Source organism: Phalacrocorax aristotelis, chromosome 4 (assembly GCF_949628215.1).
Source record: "Phalacrocorax aristotelis chromosome 4, bGulAri2.1, whole genome shotgun sequence".
NCBI classification, from domain to species: domain Eukaryota; kingdom Metazoa; phylum Chordata; class Aves; order Suliformes; family Phalacrocoracidae; genus Phalacrocorax; species Phalacrocorax aristotelis.
Window position 1 is genome coordinate 2,229,069 of NC_134279.1, and position 26,344 is coordinate 2,255,412.

Consider the following 26,344-nt stretch of genomic DNA (forward strand, 5'->3'; position numbering starts at 1 on the left):
TTATTGCTGTAAAAAGAAATAGGGGGTTCTTCAATAGAGAGAAATCGGTGCTTTTTTAAGCTGCTTCTATTTCAGTTGAAGCTTTCCTGACATTCCCTCACATTCATGTGGCTCACCTGCCTTCCAGCAACGCAAGCCCCTGACTAGCAGGTCAAGGATGAGGTGATACATATTGTGCACATCATGCAAAGTCTCTTAAAGGTAATCAAAGTGACATGACTATTCACAAGTGAGAAGCAGAGGCACATCTGTTTCGACAAAAGGATGTTTTAGTCTACTCATTTTTTGCTTCTATACTCAAAAAATTCAACCTGTCTACTCTGAGGGACTGTGGATACACCAGAAAGAAGCTGGACTAAGACCATCTTACCAAAATGAAATCTTTTTTTTTAAGATAAGGGACATCTTCACGGGGAGTTTAAAAGGTTGCTTCATTTCTTCTTGCTATTATATCCTTAATGTTGACTTTTGAGGGGGGAAGCACATCCACGTCAGGCACCCATCAGTCTCTGACCGATCGCTGAGGCAGGCGGTTTCCTGCATGCAGCAGGCATGTAGGAGTTATAAGGAAACAGAATGGGGTGGTGGTCATAGGAAACAAAGATAGAGGTGAAAACAGACAAGACACAAACCTCAAATGTATCCCACTCTGACAAAATCAGTGCAAAATCTCTGTACAATGTTTAATGGAAAAAAGGGGGGGTGGGGGTGGGGGTGTTACCCTTTTTTTTTTCCTCATTAAAGACTACCTTGGATATGGCCTCAGCTGGAGCTGCTGGGGAAGCAGAATTAGCTGTTGTGCCAGCAGAGAGAACATCTCCCGTGGCTGACGGAAGCCTGCCACGTTTACGAGGCCACCAGACAGAAGCCCAGGCACATAACCCAGCACAACAGCCAATACAGGCACCATCCACAGAAGACGACCAGCAGGAGAGGGGTAGTTAGTGCATCCACACTAATTTTTGTGCACAACACATCCCCCTTAAAAAGATAAATAAAAGTAAATTCTGCTATGTCATGACTGATGTTGCTTTTTGCTTCTGCCAGAAACATCCTTCAAACTATTTGCACCGGAAGGTTTTTCCTTAGTCCTAAACCAGGCTGCATTACTTTGTCATCCTTAATTAGCAGTTATTCTAGCAATAATCACAACGACATACTCTTAAGACAGATGTATCTTCACAGCGCTGCTCCTACTTTATTTCTAACCCCAAGTCCATAACATAAACATGCTTCACTAAATTTCACAATTTTGCTTTACCGAGTTTCACGTTTAAATTGCTCATCTGTGCTATTTAAAAAAAACCAAAACAAAAGCAGCTTTGGGAGAATTAGATGAAAACTAAATAAAAAACTGGTAAGAAAAGAGGCACCATGGGAAGTGCAGTCTGCAACACCTCCGAAAACACTCAATGCACAGATCGGCCAAAAGAGCTGAAACCCATCTGCTGACCTTACTCCTCTGGGATTTTAAGTGTGAGAATATGGACTGATGCCATAAATCTTCTAGGTATCAAGAGCCCCAGCTTTAGCTCCTAATTTGAGATTGCCATTTTAAGAGAGTTTGGCTTTCTACATTCTTCCTAATGGCCAGCACTTTAACTTCTCAGCCACAAAAGGAAAACTCCTTTCTTATTGACACCTCCAAAAGGTGTATCAGCGTTTTGCACTGCCAACACTTTCATCCTAAGCAGGAACGGTTGCATCTACTCATCAAATTACAAATTTACTTGAGTGCACGCTAAATTGGGGATTCAACTGTTTCACTCTTGCGCCATTTTTAAGAAGCAAGTAAAAGCACTATAAAAAAATTCTCTCATTTAGTACTTTGCAAGTTTTAATCAAAATTTGCAATACAAGTTTGAGAGTCACTTTTGCCAAGTCTTGAGTTGATTAGCAGAAATGGTTCAGAACACTTGAAGCTTCCAGGTGATTTCTGAAATATTTTTTGTAATTTAGCTGCCATATATTGCTGCATCTTTTTCAGTTGTGTTTGTATTGGGCTCAGGAAAGTAATTGTCTCAGAAGGCATTTATTATAAGGAAATAAGCCCCTTACTGATTCAGTTTTTCTACCTCCACCTCAAGTAAAAACACCCAAAAACATTGAAAGCATTTTTCAAGGCACATTGTAAGCACATATTTCCAAAAAAAAAAAAAGTAAGAATTTAGAAGCCAAAACTGATCACATGGAACGCATGAAGGGGCTGATAAAATTTAGAAAAAAAGTCCATCCATTTAAAACATAAATTAAATACAATTGCAAGAGCAATACATAGACCCAAGTGATCAGAGAGATTTTCTTTAACAACAGCAGAAACAAACATCCACACAGAGCGCAACTCGCACAGCAGGGTCAGGCTATGAACCCGGTTCAACCACACAAGCACATTCAGAAAGCCACAGTTACTGGCACTGGAAAGGAAAACTGTATTTTGCACTCAGGTTCTAAATAATAAGTCAAAAACCAATCATTAGGGCAAATAATAGCTGAAAGATGTTGGTGTGGCACGCACCTTCAGTATCATCACGCAATTGCTCCACCACATCTGTCAAATCCTCCCAAGAGTCTTTGCAAACAGCAAAAAGAAAGGAAAAGAAAGAAAATGTCATGCAAGCCATGATCCAAAGGAAAGATTCAAAATCAAGGTATAAGGAAAGGATAACTGAAAGGGAGATTTGCATAATACGAGACTTAATTCACAGTGGGAAGAGATTTGCAAGTCAAAAGGGTTTATTAGTCTGCCCAAAGCAACACACCAAAGCTTTTTTTTCCCTTGAGAGTCAAATTAAGGTAGGCTTCAGTAAAGCTTTAGAAGCTTTGTTTCTTTCTGCATCGACAAAAGCAATGTTTTTGTAAAGCACCATCTAAAAAGCAAGAAAAACATTATTTTGTTTGCAAAATCAAAGCACTGAACTTGTGGTATTTATGCAACGTCAGCATTTCCTTCAGGTACCTCCTACCCAGCCCCAGAAAGAACCCCCAACAAGGAAATACAGCCACACATGAAAAGCAAGCACATTTCAGGAAAAAGACATACTGAGGACATTTTAAATAAGGTTAAACAGAGCTTTAACTCTGTTATGACCATCACTCCAAATGAAAAATCTTGCAGAGGTAATCCAGCTGAGCCTGGACAAGGGTCACAGGTTTTACATCGTCATTCTGATGATGACTCAAGTAAGGCCTCAATGAGGAAAACACCTCTATCTCCTTGCCGGGTGCCTGCAGATGGCTGACAGGCACGGGGAGGGGGTAGATAACCTGGGAGAGGAGCAGGCAGGACAAGGGAAACTTGTTTCAGCACACCTGCTGATTCCCTGGTTTCAAACCCAGGAAACAAAGCCAGACAAAACCACGGAGGGTCTGAACCCTGTGCGATTTTCAGCTCCCTACTTACGTGCCCGCTCTCCCCAGCGCTCATTTGCAATCGGTTGAAGGTCCAAAGCACAAGAAAGGCTCTATTCCCCTTTACCAGCCAACAGTGCCGAAGTCCTGAGCAAAGTACACATATTCCTAGGACCTCCTCCCTCCCACGGAAAAGCTATCACCAGCCTCCTCCTGCCACAGCAGGAGCCAGCGTTGGCTAGCAAACAGCATATTCACAGTCACAGCATGTAAAGGGAAGAAAAGAAAGTCTAAGTATCAGTACGACTAACAATTCAGCTGGGTCCCCGAAAGCTTCCTACGCTGCAATACCACTGACCAACAGTCTTCTCATCCTCTGAAACTGTTTTATTCACATAGCTGATTTTTAGCTGTTTTCTTCCTAAACCAGAGGTTCAGCTCTTCCCCTCTGGCTAAGCATTACTGCAATACTAGGAACAGCAGAGGACCACCACTCCATGGGTCCTCCCACATACCCAGGCTGAAGTGATCAACTGCTGCTGATTCAGCATGGATTCCTCCTCTTCTTGTCAGGGGTGAGGAGGGCGGGAGGGACAGACAGCGAGCACAGATTCACCTACCTCTGCTTGCTACGAGCAACAGGGAGTTTCGGTTGAGAAATTCCCCGCTATTGCGAGAACAAAGCCCTGGTGACACTCCTGCTGCCACCAGCTTCCTCCCCACGCTACGCTTACAGTTTTTGGCCTTTTACTACAGGTGTTAGAGTTTTCTGTAGGTTCAGGAGACTGACTGTAGCTCACAGTGCAGTGGTGGACAGACGTGTCTCAGATGGCTTCCTGAACTGTAATGCACTCTTACCTTGGGGTGCTACGGATTGGACTCGGTCACTCATGGGGTCACCATCACCCCTTTCCCTTTCTGTTTTTAGGACTTAAAATGCAGATGTTAGCGTGGTTGAGAAATACGGTATTTGTAGAAAATGCTTTGCCTAACAACACGACAAACAAGTTAATATGGCTAGTATTTTGCAGGATTTCGGAAAATGAATCAGACAAGAACCCAGCTGCACATGCAATCATTTAATAGCAGTTTCCATCACAAATATCAGAACTAGGTCCCAGCCATCCCAGAACCCCTAGCTACTGAGGTTGAAGCCAGATAAGGGGCGTTTTGGTGATGATTTCGAATACTGAGGGTTTGCAGTTTTTTTTCCTTATTCTAAAGTGTGAACAGTGAAGAACATCTTATAACCAAAAAAAAATATTTATCACGGGCTTGGTAACTGGGACAGAGATAATTGCCAGGCCTCACTTGACCTTTCACGGGATCTTTCTCACCTTGATTTTGCCACTTTCAACTCCTCCCTACACGCACCACGCAGCCTCCAATCATTAATGCTCTCTACTCCTCTGAGCCTTGCTCTGCTCCATATCCAAAAAAAACACTCAAAACCTCCAACCTCCTATGACAGCTGTTAACAACAGGTAGCGAGGCTGACACATGGAAGAACAGGCTTTGCTTTCTCATCACTAATTTTTTATTTTCTAAATCACCACAGGAAATGACTTCACTGTATGAAGTCAGCACAGTCCAAGCAGTCGAGTACCTCACCTCGTGTAACACCTGGGCTACGTTTCACAGAAGGGTCTAAGAAACCTCTCAGGACTGTGCTGGCTCTATCTGGGCAAATGCTACCCGCTTCACAGTGAACCATTAAGGGATTTTTGTTTTTAACCCTTAACAAGTGATTCATGTAAAGATTACAGACAAATATTTTCTGCTATTATATCCCTACAGACAATAATCCTACCCTCTTTCTAGCAAGAAATGCTTGCAAGAATTACATTAATTTATATCGGCACAAAGGCCCTATGGGATTTGTACAGATTTAGAGGCAAAAGCACACATTTAATTCATACTTCCTTTCATATTTTTTATTTCTTCATGCATCTAACTGCAGTTTGCATACATTTCATTTCTTCTTTTTCCTTGTACGGTTTTCCCCACTTGTCTGGAATTTCTACCAAAAAAACAGAAGGGAAAAACCCCTTCACACACACCCGAGTAAAGAAAGAAAGAAATCACAAAGACCTGCAACGTGATAGCTGCTGTGCTCCTAAGGCAAACTCAACACTTCTGATTATTATGGAAAAATACTGAAGCCTGGAACTGATGTGTTCCAGATTTAGAAACCAGGACGACCAAGACTTAAGTCTTCCTAAAAGGATTGCCTCGTTCCAACTAGATTCCCAGAAAGATTAGCTCTATGGAACTGAATATCCCACAAGCGAGTTCTTTACAAAAGAACTGGAGTACTTATCACTGATGCAGTAATCATAAAAATCCCATCTGTTATTTCAACAATGAAGTTTTCCCAAAGTTACTCTCTTCTCAGCGCCGCTGACACAGAGGCAGCCTTTGCCCCGGTTTGAGTACCAGAGAGAGGCCAGCAGCAGCACAGGCTTCCGTTTGGGCCGATTTACCCAGCTTTGCACTGGGGCAAGAAACACCTTACAGCAAAGTGCCTTCAGCTGCAGGGGTGCAGTGCAAGTTCAGACACTCTTACTGCCAACCACGCTGTCTTTCAAGTCCCCTGTCAAATTAGGTTTACCAAAGCATTTTATCCTTTGTTAACAATTAAAAAATACAAACCCATCTTCATGAGCAGGGATATTAATGTATGGGAAGAAGCAGCCTCTGTGTTTCGACTTTGTTCCTGCTAATAAGAACGCTTAAGAAGAGGTGGCGATTAATCAACAGCGAATGATTACATATGCAGTAAGAAAACAAAACTCCCTCCTAACTTTATCTCCCTCACTTTGCTCATAGCTTAATTTTTGGGCTAGTATTTCTGACAAACATACGCAATACCTAGTTGCGCTCAATAGTTACACTGAAATTTGGAACCACTCATGCAGGAACGAGAGATATCGCCAGCGGATAACTTTCCCATGCAAATAAAAGCTTTTAAAAATAAACCCTAGGAGAATGTACCAGCATAAAAAAATTATTTCATGTTGCTATTAAACCAAAGAAGTGTCTCATGATTTTTTTTAAAGATTGAACTTAATAGCTTAAAATAGCATTGGGTAGAAAGTAAAGGCAGAAACCTTTACAAATATTCCAAACTACCACAGAACCTCTCCACCTCCCACCCAGCTGTGCGCTGCAACACAGTGCTCCTGCACCTCCTGGCACAACGCGGCTGTGAAATGGTTCGAGTCTAAAGGCAACACGGCCGAGCAGCGAGCTGCCACACGACTATACAGTGCTGACAAAACGTGCTGTGTGCGTAAGCTGAGTACGTGAAGGGGAAGTCGAGGGCTTCCCGCTCTGTGGGCAGGACAGGGATGAATACAGCATCTGATGCATGTTACGGGGTTTTTAACAGGTGTCTCATGAGCAGAAACCAGCAGAAGTTCCCAAACAGACAGCAGAAGTATCCCTGTGATATTTTAAATAAACCTAAACCAGCACTGATCGTGTGCCCTTTAATAAACATTGAGAAGTTCCCATAGTCTGGAGCTGCCCAGAAGCCCATAGATATTCCCCTCAAACTGCCAATACAGAATGCCTTCATTAAGAAATACTGTGCGATGAACTTGATCCCCTCAAACACAGCACCTTCGCCTCTCCTGGGCTACTACCTACTGGTAGACTCCCACGATTTGCAGCAAGCCCAGCCATAGAACTGCAAGTTGCCCAACACGCAGCTTCCCAGGCCATCCATTTTCTGCCTACGTGCTGTTTACTTCTATTAGTAAATACCTTGTGAGTGCAACTAGGAGGATGGAGTGCTCCAAACTTCTTCTACAGCTATGGCATTTTTTCATGTGTAAAGAAGGATGCTTAGTACAAAGCAATGGATCCACACATCCTTTTTATAGTTTCCAAGCACAATGTATCAAGTTCCTCCAAAGACAGACCAAATAGGTCAGGATTTATTTTTTTTAAGTACAGAAGTTCATAACGAATATATAAGGAGAAACTGAGAAGTCAGTAAAATAAGAAGCTAACCAGCACCCATTTTGGGAAGCGAGAACTGAGCTTGATACAGAAACTACTCAGCAAGGGTGAAACATCAGTTACGCAGCTTTAGCTGCTACGACAGGCTTGACCCAAATCTGTTAGTTTTTGTACCGAAGCTTACAGAAAACTAATTCTGCTGCACAGCAATAAACAAAAACAACCTCAACAAGACCAGGGTCCCCATAATCTGTTTATCAAGAAGGAAATGGGTTATTTTTTAAAGCTCGCCCACAACAGCAGTCGAGATAAATACTAAACACAGCAGCAGCTGAAGGCCAATACCAGCAAAGACAACTGGACTGCACTCAGGCAACGCACTAGGGTTAAATCCCCTTGGCTCGTGCCTGGTCATTTGCCATGACTGAAACATGTTCTGAGGAAAGAAGAAAAAGTAACCAGCACGTTTCAAATAAGACCCACAAAAGTGCTGACAAGTTAGTTTGACAACAGACACGGGCATCGGGATGACGATCAAGTGCACCGGACGAACCCAAACCAAACCCCAAACAAAAATGCCAGGCAACACGGGTGGGCTTTCTCCCGATCTCCCTTTTTTACTCAACATCTTTCTTTTACCGAAGCCCTAATATTCAAAGCGCTCCAGGAACTTTTTCTTTTCCCTCCAGAAAGCAAGGTCCGCCCCTCCATGCCTCATTACTGTGCCTGAGTCAGGGCGCCAGGGGTTTCAGCAGCACTTCTCACATTCACTCAAAGGCACTTCCAAGTTTAACTCTAAGTGAAATGCTACGGCGACCGCCAGTCTGACCGTAGCTGATAGCTTCCCTGCCAGATATGCCTCATTATGCCCTACCTAGGAAAAAGTGCTGTCCGTGTTCTAGAGAGGGATGCGAATGGAAGAACTGCTGACACATGTGCTCTTTAGAAGGTTAACTATAGGATTATTTGTCTGATTTTAACTTACAGTCTTTTGCTCTAACCACTCGCTGGGGTTTTGGGGGCCAAAGCATCCCAGAACACAAGGGAAAATTGGAAGAGCTTAATAAGAAATACTGAATATGCATGACAAATTGCATTCACTTTTTTTTTCTTTAAGACTAGCACATGCTCCTTCGTTGTATGAACAAATACTACTATTATCAAGAAATGGAAGCCTACAGTAACATTATTTTATTTATCTAAATTATATTATCTCATATTTCTTGCCTTAAGAATGATAAATAATACATTTAGTAAGAAATAATTGAAGGAGTCGAGAAAAAATTAAGTAGCTGCTGTTAGTATCAGAGGTATATAATGATTTTTTTTCAGATTAGATTTGCACATCAGGCAGGTCCTGAAGTGTCGACTGAGAGAAGGGACCAGCAAATAGAGTCTCAGCATCACGTTCCAACACCTTGCAATCTAAAAATCGAGGAAGCAACCAGACAGCCTGCAGCCTGGAACACCAGGAACAATCTATAGAGAATGTACAAAGTAGCTTGAGAGAAAACATTTTTTACAACCCAGTACATAAAAATACCATCTTTAAATATATACTATCTAGAGAGCACCTTGCATAAAGAAAGAAAATTAAGTCTATTCATCTCACCCTGCAACTTCTGTCTGGGAAAGCTGTTTTCGAAACAGGAAGGGTGAAGAACAGATACTAAAAACACCTAACACATATTCTCCCGCGCGAGTACAGCTGCACCAACATGTGCCTGCCTGCAAGTCCTGGCCACGCTTCCAGAGCAGGAGAAGGAAACGGAGAGCACACAGGGCTCTGCTACTGCCTCGGGAAGCCTCAGCTCTCCTCGGCCGCCTACAGCTGTACTTTGCTGATGCAGCTGACCTTGGCACTATCTGCTCCCTGCAGATTAAGGGTTAATTGTGTCTATTTCCTCTGACCACACCAAGCACATCGACTCAATGCCTGCATTGTTATCCCCCACCTACTGTCTTTGTTCTCTCAGTTAATGCATCCCAATCCAGCATCCAACTGCCAGAACTGCTTTAACTCACATGATAGTGCCAACAGCTTGGGCTTCCATTATAAATTGTGACCACTGACTGCAGCATTTTAGTGTAAAACTGTTAAGACTTTTTTTTTTGGAAAGGCCATTGCCGTCACTCTTGTTTCAACACATGCTGCTCCTCACTCGGCAGCACTGTCACCGCTGACTGCCATGATAATTTTTCCTACACCACGGACTCTTTGACGTAAATTAAGGCTCACTCTGCATGGAAAGAAATAGCAGTGACAGATCTCCAACTGGGAAGAGATAAAAAAGAAGTTAAAAAGTGCAGAGGACTCAGGAATTCCAAGCCCACTCTCCATTACACATACAGGACAAGTAAATAGCAAATGCTCACCACACACATGAATGGCATAATCCCAACCTCAGTTTTAATCCCCTCCCCACAAGTTTACCATCAGGCATTTCTGTGCGTTGCAACTGTGTGGAGCTACACAGAAAGTTTCTCCGCAGCCAGCCCCTTTCCAGAGGGAAACCCATAACTAACTGCTATGGGAAATCTCTCATTTTATTCTGGCACTTGATAGTTTGCACAAAGAAAAGAAAAAACAATACCCAGTTCCCCACTCCCCAACCCCCATCTTTCACTTCCCACCTCAGCTGACACCTAAGAGGTTTCTCTGCAACACTTCTGATTAATTATCTCTGAGGGAGATAAACCCAGCCCACATTTCCCAGATCTGACTTTATTTAGACTGAACAAGCTTATAAGAGCAAAGAAAACAACTCTTCATTGTAATTTCTTAATTACAGCATCGAAAATATTTACAAAAGCTTAGATCTGAAAATATAAGCCAGAGTCGCCCTGGTGCAGGTCTCACCCTAGCATTGCAGGGAACTCGCTCCCTCTCCTTCCCTGGATCGCTTCCCATCAGCTGGAGGACTGGCACATCGTACTAATTGTCCTGAGGAGCTTTTTAAAACTTAATCTTCCCTCGCCTTTGGTTCAGGGTCAAGTGTCCATCTTCTCTCGGTCATTTCCCTTCCCTCCAGGGTTGTGATGGCATTCAGCATAAATACAGTAAGCAGGGCATCTCCTCCATCCCCGGTGAGATGACCATCTTTATCACATTACTTTTCAGTACGTGCTATCTGGATTACATGACCTACCTGCTATTCAAAATATTTATGACCATTAACACACTAATTCATTTATCTTGCTTATTTCTGACTTAACATTTGTTCTACTAACTCTGATCTCCAGCTCTTTCAAACTTTTCACCTGTTTAGGGGTTTCTGCCACTGTACCTATTTTAAGATGCACTTTTCTAACAGAAGAAGAATCTCACACAGTTACTGTCAACACAAAGGTCCCTGATACTCTCAGTACAGTGTTTACAGCAGATCTGTAACAGAAAAGGCACAATCCCCAGGAAAATTCCATCTCCCAACAGTTTCCTTTCCTATTTCACACTGAGAGAAAGCCTAAACCAAGATAACAGTTCCCAGGGTTTCTTCCTAGGTGTGCTTCGTTCTCTGCAGACCGATGTGGCTCTATACCAGGACCGCAACTCCCCCAGTAGCACAGCCCAGCATAGCAGATGAGCCCTCACGTTGCACGGTGTAGCTCCCCACTAAAAATAAGGTGACTCTCGCTCCCTCTCCCCATGCGAACCTAAGTGCCAAAGCGGCCGCCAACTTGCAAAACAAAATCCTAACTAATAAGGTCATGCTGCTTCCTTAAGCCCTTTTGAAGTGTGCAAAGAAATGTGGAAAAATACTTGGAAGAGAAAATGGAGAGAAAACGTACAATCTGAAGAATGATTCAAGAAACAGTGCAATAGATTAATGGGCAGGAGGTATCTGAGTGTTGAGAAGAGCAGTTGCCTTCTCTGAAGTGCCATACAAGTCCTACTCGGAGCCTTTTACACAAGCATGCGTCTAAAACTGAAACTTTTAAATTACTGGTCAAAAAAGAAGAAAAAAACCTGAAGCTGGCTACCAAAAATTATACTAGGGAAAAGATAATTTCATCTTTGCTTGGCATACATTTACCACTCTAATTCCCCACTGTAGTGCAAACAACAGGATTTCTATTCTTCTAAAAAAAAAAAAAATCCCAAACCAAAGATGAAAACAAAAAAGGGATACTCGAATCCTTGGCAGTTTTGAGTAAATTCACACCATACACTTATCATATGTATTCCTTCTCAATGCTGATCCCATAAGGATTACAATTTCCATTGCTCTGATGTGAAGCTCTTCATAAAGATGGCTGATTACTCAAAGTAGAAATTGAACATCCAGTAAAACCGTCCGAGGCCATTTTGCATTTCAGTTCCATAACTTCTCCCAAAAGTTGCTATCAGCGTTTGATCCCGTATACACATGCCCTCTTGAACATGCCACAGAAACACAACCAAAATATTTTTCTCACCTGAGTCCCTAAAGACACCTGAACAATCATTACACATATTGCAAACAAACAGGAGCTTAATAGCCACGAGCGTCACATTTCATTTTGTGGTGCCTGCAGAGCACAGTAAAGTTCTGATTACCTAATTAAAAACCACTGCTTGTTTAAAACCCAAAAAACTCATTTTCTAAGCCAAGCAGATTTCCAGTATATAGCAAGATCAGCTCATTTTCATACACGCAGAGTTGTTCCAAGCAGCTGAAAGAAAATTTAGCAATAAAACCAATTAATTAAGCATCTATCTTACATGTCATATTGTATGCATATAGTTGCAAGGAAGTCAGTAACTATGCTAACGCATCTACCCTTCTGCTACATCCTACTCTTGATTTATATTTAAATTTTGCTCAGAGTTACACTCAAACTCCAACTCCGCGGCAGGAGCGGAATGACTCCAAATTTACACTGTTTCATCTCAGATCAGAATCCGTTTCCCAAAGTATACTGCCTTTGGCTTAAGAAGTAGCCGAATTTGGCTTGCTTTTACTAGAAAACATCACGGCCACAGAAGGTTGCCTGTTTTTTTACAAACATCAGTGAGTAAGACCATGATTACCACCACACCCTTATATTCCGTGCTCCCTCCCCATCCCTCCAGCTCCTGTCGCAAAATTGGCCTCAAGGAGGATTCTTCCCAACAGGGCCATGGCAAACCAGCTCCCGAGGAAAGGGCTGACAGCAGGTCTGGCCTCAGAAATAATAAGCACCAGCTGCCTCTCTGCTTGGGGAGCCCTTGGAGCACAATCAGGACACAGCAACCTGCCTCTAGCTCCCCCTAACAACCCAGTTCTAAGGCCTGGCACCATTAAAACTCTGCTTTTGCTGCCCCTCTCTCACTGGGATTAAAACAGTGTTCCAGTGACGGATACCAAACCACAGCAGGTAAGAATCACTTAATTTATCCTCCTCCTTATGTTTAAACTGTCATTCCTAAGTAATCTGCTAAAAAAAATCAACTAAAAAGATAAATAAAACTACTGCCATTGGAGAGAAGAAAAAAAGATGTACTGCAGCTTCTTGTTTAGCAGCAATCCAGTTTACTTAGATATTTTACTTTTTCGCTCTACCTTTGGTATAGCTACAGGGGGGAAAAAAAACAAAACTATCTTTAAAAAGGGAGAAGTCAGACCATAGTCAATCATAAGAGGCAAAGCCTGAAGGTGTAAGGCCTGTAAGACTACCCAGCTGAAAGAGCTGGGCAGCCCGAAGAGAAGCGGGGGACCGCTGGTCTCCCCTACAATTTAACAACCAAGTCATCACAGGGTGGTACACAAGAACAGCCCAGCACAAGTCTATGGCAGTCTAAACTCTCCAGGCTAATTATCATCTTTTTCCATCGCATTTTACACCTTCCTCATCCTGCATGCTGTTCGGTTCTTGACCCTCTGTCTTCTCTTCTTACTTCCTCACCGCCCAGAACCGCTCTCTTCCTCTTCTCGCTATGACACCACGGGCTGCCTGGCAGTTCTGGGACACAAGGACGGGTGCGGACACCCACGAGGCAAGGCTAGGAGCAGAGTTTCTGTTCATCCTCAGCACGATGGGTGCATGGGGAGGAGGAGGAAGGCAGGAGGGCTGCTCGGGGCATAGCAGATCAGAGAGTGAAGAGAGGCCAGAGGCAAAAAACTCTCAGGAAGCAGCGAGAGCTGAGGGACAGCAACTGAAGGCTTCCAGACCTTATTTCAAAAAGCTGTGGGATTTGCTACTCCAATAGCTTACTTTTTTACATGTCTTGATTTGTAAGGGAAAAAATGCAACCTTTTGTTATGCCTTTGGCAGAACTCTAGAGAGCCTTATTTCTTTTTCTTCTTCATAAACCCTACCCTTGTACATCAGCTTTATGGAGATATTACAAGACATGCCAGCCTCAGCTCCAAGGGCTCCTGCTTTCCCTCTCGGACAAGCCCTTGGTGTCTGCAAGCCCTGTCATCTCATCCCCTCAACCCATGCATACGCCGAGGACACAGCAGCAGTGCTGGTGCAGCAGCACCAGTTCGAACACTAGGGATAAAGCTGTGTCAGCTTTTCTATTCTGAACACTTCCTCCTGACCTTAATCTCTGTTAAAAATGTGACTTGGGTCCAAACCTTCCACCCAAACAACCAGTCTTTCAGCCTTCCAACAAGCAGCCTGGATTTATGAAAGTATAAACAGGTCCTCCTTTATATGTCAAAAATGAATAAAAAAATAAATCTGGCAATGAAATGAGCAAACTCTATTATCTAACCCTTTCTGGTACTTGCAAGAGAATGACTGTCATTGCAGCTTTAAGAACTGGTTTTCCAGTTTTCGGGAAGCATTAGTCTAGCGTTAGTGTTTCAATCGCTTACATCAGCAGGCAGGAGTGCAATCTGTACGCTGTAAGGACACATATTCAGCACATTTCAGAAAGACAACCCACAAAAGCTCTATTACAGACACTGGATTCATCTGAGCCTACCTTCCCCGTGAGTTTGCTCAGAGCAATAAGGCAGAGAGGAGAGATGTCCATACAAAAAAGGATCTAAAGAACTGACTCACAGTGTGATGGAGAGGTTTTCCAGGCTATGTATGATAAGAGCCCTAGATTGCTTAGAAGGTCATTTACTAACTACAGCATCACCAGTGAAGAGAGTAGTTACTATTTATGAGAGAAAGAGAGAGAATATATTGGGGGGTGGGGTGGGTGGAAATCAATCCACCTACACTAGAATGTACTGTTAAAAAACCCAAGACACTGAAATCCAAACACACATGAATAAGACCAAGCAAGGTCTGAATAAGCCTGTGGCACAGAAGAACATGGGAACTGGAAGACAGCTGAATTATTGCACGCTTGGCTCAACCCTGTACTCGCTGCTCTGGTTCTGCCTTCCTGAGCCTGCAGTACCTCCCTGAAATCCTAGGACAGGCTTCAGAGGGAGTGTTAGTCCCTGCTTTTCAAACTTGTCTAGCATCCCACTGTGTGACTAAGAATTTGGCAAGCATATCCAAACCCAAGGGCTGCTACCACTGAAAGCAGCTGTCACATGGAAATTAAATAATCACCTGGGAATTGGTTTTGAAGCTCAAATCATCACCACAACTTAAGTTACCTCATCCAGCAAGACAACAATATAGTAAGACATTACTGACTTGACAAGCCAGCATCAAATGGGTCAAGCGGGACTATTTGGCAGAATCGCACTTCAGTAGTTAGTAGAAAAGGGTCAGGTGCGAAAAGATGGAGCCCCTCACTGTAAGACAGAAAGACACTCGAAATCCAGCAAGGGGCACTCAGAGCCTGGCAATCTTGGTGACCACAGGAGCGCTGGCTACTGTGCAGAATTCCTGCAGGAATTCATTTTATCTCCTTCTTCCCCACTTTTTTGATTGGTGGAGCAATGCACAGATGTCCCCTGGTGTTTTCAGTACTTACAAAGCTTTCTATCCTCATTTACGTGACCTGGTATTGAATAGTTTTTACCATCAACACAGATCACCAATCCTTTTTCACGAAGAAAGCAAGATGTGTTACAGCTCCACTTTTCAGGCTTCTCGGCCATCATAAACAACATCATGCTCAACAGAAGCGAGCTGGAAGACTTGTGATGGCATTATCACCTGACAATATGCATAACTGCGTAATCACTTGGGGCTTTCCAAAAACTACCAACTGACCGTACGCAGACGCATGTCTGTGTTTCGCCAGCATGCTCCACTTGTAAAAGCTGACAGCTAATAAAGCTGTAAGCCCTGTTTTAAGAGTAAAATCACAATTAAATGTATCGCTGAGCACAAATCGTGGTTATGTTCCTTCCCAAGCCACACAAACCTGATCTTTCCAGATCTGTCTCAAAAAATAACAATAATTAACTCGATCTCGCTTAAAGGGGTGGATTACAAAAGACGCAACAAATTCTAAGGGCGATCTGAAGCACCAATTTGGCTTTCTAATACGTCAAACGGGGTCCAGGTTTTCCAGGCAGGACAAGAGCATCTCATCCCGGAGACACCCCCTCCCAACTCGTGCAGCGGTTGTAACAATGCGACGGCTGCAGGGATCCCGAGGCAGCGAACCGGACCGTACCTTCGTGGGTAGGCTCTGGGTCGGGTGTCAGCGAGATGTCGTCCAGCTCCCGCAAGCAGAGCCATTCTCCATCCATCGACACTCGGAATTTGCAAAGATAGATGGTCTCCATGGCAGCCTGAGTGATCTTGTCTGTGGTGGGGGTTGGCATGTCGCTTTGAGGCGTCAGAGCAGACATGATGACTCAGCTGGTACAACAACAACGAGGGGGGGGAAATAAGAACTAAAAAGAAAAGCTTCTGAAGAAGAAAATAAGAAATGCCTTGCTGTTAAACGACAGATATGCTCAGGATTGCACAGGCTGCTCTGGCCTTTGCATATATATAAAGCAAGGTAAAAAAGCTGCTCCTTCACGCTCGTCTCTTCCTCCCTCCTTTCCTCCAACTGTCGTCGTCTTCAGCTATGCTAGAGGCTATTGATCCTAAGCAACCACAGAAAACCTGGCTTCTGCATCAAAGACAGGAGGTAAGGGAAAGAAAGAAGGTTAAAAATATAAAAATAAAAAAAAAAGCCAGAAGGATGAAAAAGAATGGCTTCCTCTGATGATTACCCAAGCAAAAACAAAGGAAGACTGTAGAGACAGATATCCAGGTTTGCTGAAATCAAACTGCTGGTCCCTTTCTTCCCAGATACGCCAGGACAGCGAGTGCTGATAGGATTGGTTGTGCGCAGTAAGCAGGGTGTTGACCAAAATGGCTGACTAATGAACTGAACTGAAAATTCAGGCTCATGTGATCAGCTGCTCCGAGCGTAGGGCAAGCAATTCCCACGATGCTTCCTGGGCTCTGCTGATGCAGGGATGGCAATTAGGCTCTCATCAGCCACAGCACCTTCTCATCAGGCTATGCTAGGCAATTTGTGAGCAAGCATAACGCGCCACGCAGATTTCTCCTCGTCGCCCCCACATTACAAAGGAGTGCAGACCAGCAGCGCGGGGAATACAGAAGCACATTTGTATTCCTTTCACGTGCCTGGATGTCACTACATGAATTAAATAAGTACCTTTGTTTTCACAGTAGGTGTGCAAGTTGCAGTTTACATTTTATTCGCTGAGCAACCTTCTCAAAGGGTATCTTTGGGCTAAAATTTCCCACATACAGAAGAAAAACACCATTAGGATGGATTTATCCTCTCAGGGAAACAACGAGGAAAAAAAGATCGGGCTCTAAGCACTTCAGCGATGGAAGACAGCTTTTTTCGGAGGGCACATGCACATGGAAGAACAATGAGGAGCAACACCACAAACAGAGATAGCAACTTGACTGAATAATACACTTCGAAAGCCTCATCTGAAAATTGGTACCGCTCAGGTAAGACTAACAAAGAATTATTACCTCTCAGCAGACAGAAAAAGCAGGCTTTCTATCTCTCCAGAATAAGATGCCAGTACTACACTGCCCGGTCCCTTCCCAGCTGGCCCCATCTCCTCCGTGTCCCCAACCCAGGCAGCCCCACCTCCAGGGGAGAAGAGGTCCTGGGTCAACAGACACCCTTCTTATTCCTGAGGTCACTATTTAACCAGGGCACCGGACACGGATTCACCACCTGCTTCAACTACGACACAAGGCAACAATAAATTAGCTTATGTTACTCAATTCCTGTGTGGCTCCCGTGTATTTGTGGGGAGCAGATGCGCAGCGTCCATCTGAAATGGATGCCTAGTCCCCCCGCCACGTAAACTCAGAGAAGGCTGACTGTTCACCAAAAAAGTCTACTGACAGAAAGACATGAGTGATTAATGCACGGGACCTTATTCATTCTCTGCACTTCTTCCCTACAGAAATACTCAAAAGGGTGTGTGTCTGTTTCTCAGGCATACAAAATACAAAACCTGATCCCTTGATAGAGAATTCACAATGCCAATGCATACAGCTTTTTGAAAAAGAGCACCCATGATGTAAAAACCTCATAAAACAGGAAAAAAGGGTTAAGAGCTGTTGCAGTTGCTTTCAGTGAAAACTTCCTGCACGGTGCAAAACACTTTGACTCAGCAACTCTTTCCCCCCATTAGACTAAAACAACCAAAGAGCCACGCAGCGCATTATTACAGTGAGGCAAAGGAGAATTATTTCACAAACAACAACAGTTACTATTGTGCCTTCTCCCCAAGAAAGAATGGGCTTTATAAACTGTACTGACAGCATTTTACCTCATATGATATTTATACATCCTTTCCTCCATGACAACCTCTAGTTCTAGCACCCCTCTTTGAAAAGCAGTGACAGTCACCACACACAAACAGCTACAGGCGAACAGCTGTTCCCTCTTGCTAACCTTTTGAAAGGGTCTAAACAAACAGCAAATAATCCAAAGAAACCCTTTAGAATCAACAAAGTACCATAAGCTATTGGGCAAGCTGTTAGCCAACATATCCAATTATCCCACAGTTTAAGTTTTTTTTTTGTTTTGAAACAGAAGTACCAGCAGCATTCAGTGTAGCCCTGCAGCACCTGTTCCACAATGTGGGTCTTCAACTGAATTCAGCACTGGCAAGTGACCCACATGCCAGGATCACAGCCGAGGTTTGCTAAAAAAATTAACTGTTCAACCTCAACCGGTTTTCTTTTAAGCCATTTCCTTCTTCTTAAAGTGAAGATATAAAAGAAGCCAGTCTGCCCCTTCCAGCTCACCTGTATTTTCAGGCTCCTTTATGCAACGTTCCTGCTGCAAATACTGCATAGAGGATATCTGAAGTACTTGATAAATATTTTTCAGCTTTGAATAACTTCAGTTTATTACTGTGTTTTGCCCAAAACAAAGCTTTAGACACAATATATCACCTAACAGATTTTGAACCATTGCCACCCTGAAAGAACCTGAGCTACTTCACCTTTGTACAACCGTACTTTTGCCTCCTCTAAGAAACAAAAATGATATGAAATGTGCATGCCCTTAGAAGCGGCAATGAGTTCTATTTGCTTTTTTTTAAAAACAGTGAGAAGCCCAGAACTCATTTTTCAAGCTGATTTGTTTTTTTCTTGCAGAGTTTTGATGTGGCTATGTGAAGACCTAAGAACTCTTCGACAGTCCAGGAGATGGTCATTTCCATGTTCTGGTATGTAGCTGAATTTACACCTGCAGTATAAAAATAGAGAACTTGCCTTCTCAATACGGCTTGCAGGGTAAGCTAGGGCAAGTAGCAAAGCCGTAACAAGAACAGATAATGTCCACAGGTCAGCTACAGTATCATGGGAAAATAAAAAAATCTACTCAGAAAACAGAAAACCAAAACAAAACCAGAAGACCCCAAACAGGAACTATCCTCTGACTTATCGACCTGCAGAGCCTTTTACCACCACCTGGAAAACACAAGACAAACCTTCCCCTACCCCCATCCTACGCCTCAAAGTTAAAGCGACACAGCATCTTATTAAGAAACAGAAGAAACATATCGAATATTTGTATTTTCTAAAGCCTCTGATAAAGCTACCGCGCAACTCAAGGCCAAGTGATAAGGCTCCATCAGGGTTCAATGAGTGGTCAAAGGACAAAAGAAAACCAAGCGTAGGTATAAACCAAAGGGATGTTATTAACAAAAAAACCACCACTTTCTCAAATGAGCCAGACAGCCTTGACTGGTCTTAAAAACCCTCCTATCAGCCACGGTTTCTCAAAAGCAGATAGAGCTTTGCCTATGTTAAAAAACAAGGCAGTTTTCTGCAACAATGTTTTCAAAACAAAAGAATTAGAAATTGACTGTGTTGGAAATTTAACCATCTGAACCCAAAGCACGCAACCAGCCACTAGGATTTGAAAGCTCAGCTGTACTGGGAAGTAGTATTAGCTTCAAAAGCTGAGTAAATTAGAATAATTTAAGCAATAAACCCCAAACAAATTCCCAAACGACCTTTTGGACTCTGGGGGGCACCTTTGGGTGGAGTTTTACTTGCAGTGCCAGCCAGCCCAGCCTGCGAGCCAGCCGAGCTTCAGTCATTCGGAGCAAACTTTCCCTGATCGCTGGGCAGAGAAAGCAGAGCGGCCATCGAGCAAAACGGCAAAGCTGGGAGATGAGGTTATTGCTTCAGGTAACTGCGCTGCTGCTGGTTATTTTCAAGTCGTAGGAGACCACAGAACCATACAAAAGCCACCAATATTATACAAATGGGAACCACCGCCAAAGGAAACTGTCCGATGGCAACAGCTCAGACACGCTGCTGAGCTCTAAAACAGCTGCTTGGAGCGTCTGAGAGAGACTACGATGCCAGAGGTAACGCCATGCAAGCAGGATAAAAATTATGAAGAACCACAAGCCTTTGTTTCGCAGTCTAAGACAAGCATGAACAACAAGCAGGTTCTTGCAAGTTCTTCTAAAGCCTGTAACCTGGTTGTGGCTGCTGTACCAGACTAGGCAGCCTGGTCCAGTACGGCAGCTCCCACGTTTCCAAGCGAAGCAATTCTGATCTTCCTATTTTCTGCCCATGCTCTTGCCCGACACATGGAAGCCTCTTACTAGCAAGCCTATGAGCGTGGTTTTTGCTCCCCTTGCCTCTCTTTCACCTCGGCTTCAACCCCCCAACAACATGCTGTCCAACTGCCCGTTAGTTCTCTCAAGAGCTGCACCGGTTGTGATGATTAGAAAAACAGCACCAGGGCTATGCCTGGTTCTGGAACCAACAGAGCCGCTATTCTTCAAAGCTCAAGGTCACAGGCTTCCAATAGCCTCTCTCCGGGCAATCTCGTACGTGGAATGTAATCTAAAAAATTAGTAATAAAGCATCTACGTTGCAAAGTCCGTTTCTGACTCTTCTGCCAGCACAGATACGCGCATTACGTCAAATAACAATGGCACGCTTTGAACCCTACACGCTAAAAACACAAGTGGGCAAAAGAAAGCGTAACAACCCAAAAACCAGTGATGCTATTACTTAATTCCTGAAGCAAGTGACAAGCCCGGTTTTCGTCTACCTACTGTGAAAGACAGAGCTATTATATAAGGATTCAAGTAACTCCCATGCTGTTTGGAATCATCCCATCTCTCTTACCTGGTAAATAAGGAAACTTGGGTAAGACTGTAAAAGATTAGTTGGAAGGGAAAAAATATGCGTGAAAGAAAATCTCTAGAGAAAATAAAACTGTAATAAAGACACATTCTTATGATGTCGTTCTTTGTTACCGCACATTTCTCATTTATGGTAGTCACTGGGCTTCAGTTCACCAGGACCACAAGGCTTGAACTACCGCCCTGTAAGCCAAGCCTCATGCCTCCACCTGGGTGCGAAAAACCCTCGGGCTGACTTCTACAGCCCGAAGCAACGGTTGCAAGCAGAATCCCAACAAGTCACCCCTCTCCAGGAAAACCCTAACGGAGAGCTACGAAGGCTGTTATCAGTTCACAAGCAGCAAACATACTTCTCCAGACTTTCAAATATGAAATTGAACAGCCGTACAGTACCCTTCAATCCTGTGGCGAGACCTCTCTCGAGGGAATGGCTTAATGGTTGTGTTGAAACAGGGAAAAAAAAACAGTTCAAATAAACCTCCAGAATATTCTGAAATATTGACTTTTTGGTATGTTGGTCGCTACCTCCACTATAACACCTAAGTGTCAATACAGAGTAATTATTTTCATTGCTACTTGTAGAAAGGACAACCTTCAGGCACGAACTCATGATCCAGTAGGGAACACCCTTCACTTAAATCTCTGCTTTCAGTTCACAGCTACAGAGAGAGGGAGGAGTTTTTATAGGGCATATAACTTTTATTTTAATGCAAGCACAAGATGCAAAAATAGCCTTCCTGACACTCCTCTGTTTATCTTAACTCTAAAAATAACCCTAGCACTGAAGAATCAAGGGAAGCAGACATGAACAATCACCTCAGGTACTATTGCAGAACAAGGAGAAGCAGATCAAGAACAGTCGATGCCAAGCTGTCATACATTATGGCAGCCTGAATTCACGGTACTGGAGACAAGCCTGTGAGACGGGGCTCCACAGGCCTCCGAAGGGTCTCCCCAGTATTACCAACACAGGACAATTTTTATAAGTAACCCGGACCGCGATTAATGCCGCCGCACTGCAGTGCTGCACGAAGTAACTGCCATTTAGAAGCGATGCAAGAAGCTGTGACACCTGCAAGGCCACCTATTGCACAGATGGCCAGGATTAAGTTCACCTTAGTTAAACACACAATACCCTTTCTGCACCAGAGTGAAGTTCTACCCACCGCTTCAACAGCAATCCCAAAGCAGCCAGTGAACAAGCAAAACTCCGCAGCGACGTCCACTGCTCCTGCTGCTCAATGATGAGCAAACTAAAGTGGCTTTTTCAGATATGAGGACTGGGGGAAAAAACAAAACAAAACAAAAACAAAAAACCCAAACCCAACTAACCAGGGATGATAACAAAATTGATTTACAGACAGAATTTGCTCCAGAAGAAACAGAGCCCAAGACACCATGCAAATACATTATGATTCCTGTTCCCTTCAGGCACTATCATCACTGCATCAAGCACTCGGTCACCAAGCAGGCTTCGACATACGATATTGCACAAGCAGCTATTACCTCCGAGACCGGAAAGAGCAAGGGAACGTTAACACACACTTTATAAGGCTTTCTCGCAAAGCTCATGTGACTAGCCACCACAGAGTAAGGCTAACACGAGGGATAAAGCATTGCTCAGCCGATGAGTTTTTCCACTAACTCCTTGTGCACAGAACGCGCTCATCTCAGTGCCTCGGTTTTGCCACATCTGCACAGACATCTTCTTACCATCAAATTTGCACAGTAGAAGCACGATGGCTAAGATGAAATGTTTTTCTTAAAGGCTTCTTTTTTATCAGAAATAGCTCAGTCCCTTGCACACACACCACAGGACTACAGCGGGTAAAGATCTCCCGATTAAGGTAAAAAAAAAAATGTAAAAACAAAGGTTTTGACAGGAAGCTATCAGTTTAAAAGACAACTCAGCAGGGAAGGAGTTTTGGACTGCAGACAAAAGTTTGCAGAGAGGGACAGCCCTTCGTATAGCTCAAACCAAAGTTTGGTCATTTCATCTGCTCTTGGTACTATGGAAATTGACGACTTACCTCACTGGTCACAGCTCTGCTGAGTAATGCCTTAAAGTAGATTAGCTTTGAAAGGAAGGGGGGAAAAAAAGAAGACACCCACCCCAAAATAATCAGCTGATGTGTGAATGAGCGCTCACCTGGGATGTAGGCAGGAGGAGACAAAGCAAAGGCCAAAAGCTCCCACACCCTGGCCCAAGCCCAGGAGATGAAGCTACCAGCTATTTTCAAGACAGATGGATGGAAAAGGGAAGGTGTCTTCTATATGCACCCATACACATAGGGTGTTTTGTTTCTTAAAGCACGCACAGCAACTACTTCGCAGTACTCCAGCTTACTCAAATACACCACGAGAACATAACAAAGAATGTTACCAAGCAGAGAACTGCTTCCTACCCAACACGCCCCGCACGAGTGCACACGTAGCAACACGCTTCTACCTTGCCCAGCAGCCAGCACGCAACGCCCTCGCCCCAAGTTTGTTCTCTACGCCAGCGCGATGGGGAAGCCTGAGCGGGTGTTTCCCACCCCCTGGCTGCACCCCAAGCCAAAGACAGCTTGTTAGATTTCCAAGGGCGGCACAAACTCTTCCCAGAGGAAAGGGTCCAGAAAGGAGAGAAGCCTCCATAGCGCTGGTCGTGCTGGGCTCATGGACCAGCGCTGCTCACAAAGGCACATACCAACCGCCTCTGTCCAGAGCGGTTTGTCTGTCCGTTCCCTGCCCAGCTCGCACGCGTGCTATGGCTTCCCTGCTGCCAGGCCACCACGACGCCCCCGCAGGCCCCCTTCCACTGCAGCCCTGCGGGGTCGGGGGGAGCGTTTTGGGGGAGAACACCCCATTTCCAGGAGCCCGGGCGTACCGGGGCGGACGCTGCTAACTCATCCCTACTTATCCCACGCGTGCTAACGCACGGCCCGGAGCCGCTCCCCCGCGGGCTGCCTCCGAAGCCCTCGGGGCACGGCTCGACCCACCCGCGGCCCTGCCCCGGCGCCTCCCGCCGCGGCACCGCCACACCCCGGCCCCCGCAGGGAGGCCCCCCGCCGCCCCCCGTCCCCCCCTGCCTGAGGCAGCCCCGCAGCTACTCACGGGTACCGGAGCCGCCGGCTCCCTCCGGCCCCGGGTAGCTCAACACCAGCACGGGCAGGGCGGCCCCGTCGCGGGGTGCCGGGGGTCTCCACACGCCGGGCGGCGCGGCGGCGCCTCCATGGCCGGGGTACAGGAGGAAGAAAGGCGGGGAGGCAGGAGCCGCCTCGCCTTCCTCCTCCTCCTCCTCGGCGGCCGCTGCCGCCGCCGCCTCCTCCTCCTCGGGCTCGGCCCGCCGCTCCATGGCGGGGAGCGGCTCGGCTCCAGCCCCGTCCCGGGAACTTTCCGCCAGAGGCGGTAGAAGCGGCGGCCGCTCCGCCTCCGCCATCGCCGCCCCGGGCCGCCGGACCGGGCCCCGCCCCGGCCGGGAAGCAGGGCCGCGGCCGGCCTCCCTCCGCCTGCGCCTCCGCCCCCGCCGCGGGGGGAGCGGCGGCCGCGGCCGGGGCTTCCCGCCGCCTTCATTTTTCCCTCAGAAACCTCCCTGCGCGGCGGGACGCGGAGCCCGGCCGTGGCCTTACCGCAGCGGGGCCGGCGGCAGCGGCGCTCCCCCGGCCCGGCCCGGCGCCCCTCCAGGGGAGCAGCTCGGCTCCCCCCCCCGGGCCGGGTCGGGCCAGGGCAGCAGGCCACCGCTCCCAGCCCACGCTGCCTGAAGGATGGATCGCAGAAGGCTTGGTTATCATGGATAACCAAACTGCGATAGCTTCTCCAGGCGGTGCGGAGAGGACCTTGTTTCCTCCCCTCTTCTGAGAGGATATTTTCTTTTTTTCCAAGCTTCACAGCCTTAACACTTTGTTTTTCCATTGCTGCCTATTCGTCTTTCTCACACTTTAAGGAAAAAAAAAAACCCTTACCACAAGCCCACCTAGCCTTCCAGCATAAGCTCCCAGCCCCACCACCCTCACCACTCGGACTGCTGGCTGCAGGGAACCAGTTCAAACTGAAACACTGTCCCATCACGGGTATTTCATGGTCTATTCCTACACCGAGACAGGAGGAAGGGCCAGAGCCCATATGCGGAAGGCAGATTTTAATCTTAAGAAACCACTTTCATACAGCAATGAAGAAGTCAGACTCCCACATGCTTTAACTTACCCATGAAGCAAAGCCCATCTCCTGCCCCCTCCTCGCTTTCCCGAGGCCAAGATCTCATGGACATTGGTGTTTTCCAGTCCCTTGATGTCCAAATATATTCCTTATTATTAAATCTACCACATAGGCAATACTCATGGGAATTTCACTTAGAAGATTGTCTTTCTGAAGCCAGAAATAAAGGCTTTTCATTAACGCAGGGCAATTAACATGGACTGTAGCCTTATCAACCAGCAGGGAGAAAGAACATAAATCTGCCTGTCTTGAAAACAATATCCTGCATTCAGTGCACTTAGGTTAAGCTGAAACATGTTGGTTTTCTTTTTAAATCTTACAGAAAAACTGTAAAAGCAGAGCTGTAAAGGCAACCGATTTCTAGAAACTGATTTTTCCAGCACTGCCCCAAGTCATGCAACATATTGCAACTAATATAGCAGCTACTTTAATCCATCTTACAAATCTCAAAGCTGAACATTTGAATTTCTATTTGCCACTGCTAGTGAGAATAAAACAACATCCACACCATTGCTCATAGACTATTATGGAAGACAACTAGAAAAGCCTTGACAAAATTTAAGGCAGCAGCACATGTATTTCCATGCGAGTTAATATATTTTCCTTACTCTGTATAAACAGAAATTTTGGATCTCGAAGCAGAAAGCATCGCTCACCTCTCTGCCTCTGTACTCTTCCTGCCCAAGCTTCCACAGGCAAGCCAGGCTTACCCTGGATGCTTATCACTCAAAGGATTATGTTTTCCAGGTGTAGAAAGACAACAGAGCAGCTCTCCTTAGAGCTTTCTACATGCTGCCCTCGTGCTTTTTAAATACAAATCATTTACACACAAGCACGCACAGGACTACCCCTTCAATTAGCGTGCTCCAAGCGAGCAGCTGGAAGGGACACAGGGGCAGGTATCCCCACGGCTGTGTGGGGCGGTTCAGGGGAAGCCGAGCTGTTGCTTCTAACCTGCTGTCTAAGTTCTAACCTGCATTAGGTGCTGCTGAGGCAGACCCCACCACCAGTCCTTTCTGAGCAGGGCAGCTGGCACCTGCTAAGCAGGAGCCTGGCGAGGAGGAGTGCCAGCCCATGGCTAAAGCACGTTGCCTTCTCCAGAAACACTACTGAAAGAAGGGAAGAGAAGTGTAAACCGTGACCTTGCTGCACTTCTCACTTATTGTCCTGACCATCATCTGTGCTCCTTCCTCTATTTTGCATGTGTCCATTTTCACAGGGATCTTCAAAACCTATTTACCACCAGGGATTTCCCTTCAGCGTAAAACAACTCTCTAAGAAGCATTTCTTCGAGCAACGTTAGAGTGTCCCCTCTCCCATGGCATTAATAA

At 45.3% G+C, this 26,344-nt stretch overlaps 1 protein-coding gene across 8 annotated transcripts in view; it reads right to left on the minus strand.

Moving 5' to 3' along the window:
- RUFY3 (RUN and FYVE domain containing 3) overlaps positions 1-24,278 on the minus strand; it is a 51,805-nt gene extending 27,527 nt beyond the window's left edge. For 2 of the 8 annotated variants that reach the window (XR_012660137.1, XM_075089991.1), the window contains exon 1: positions 23,913-24,277. Coding sequence is in view for 5 of the 8 variants with exons in the window: in XM_075089991.1 (XP_074946092.1) it covers positions 23,913-24,237 (325 nt within the window). In the remaining 3 variants the exon portion in view is untranslated. Of the gene's footprint in view, positions 1-2,515; positions 2,570-3,400; positions 3,505-15,817; positions 16,506-23,912 lie in introns of those variants that run through there. The other 6 variants (XM_075089990.1, XM_075089992.1, XM_075089993.1 and 3 more) reach the window with 6 other exon arrangements.
- Positions 24,279-26,344: the final 2,066 nt, after the last annotated feature.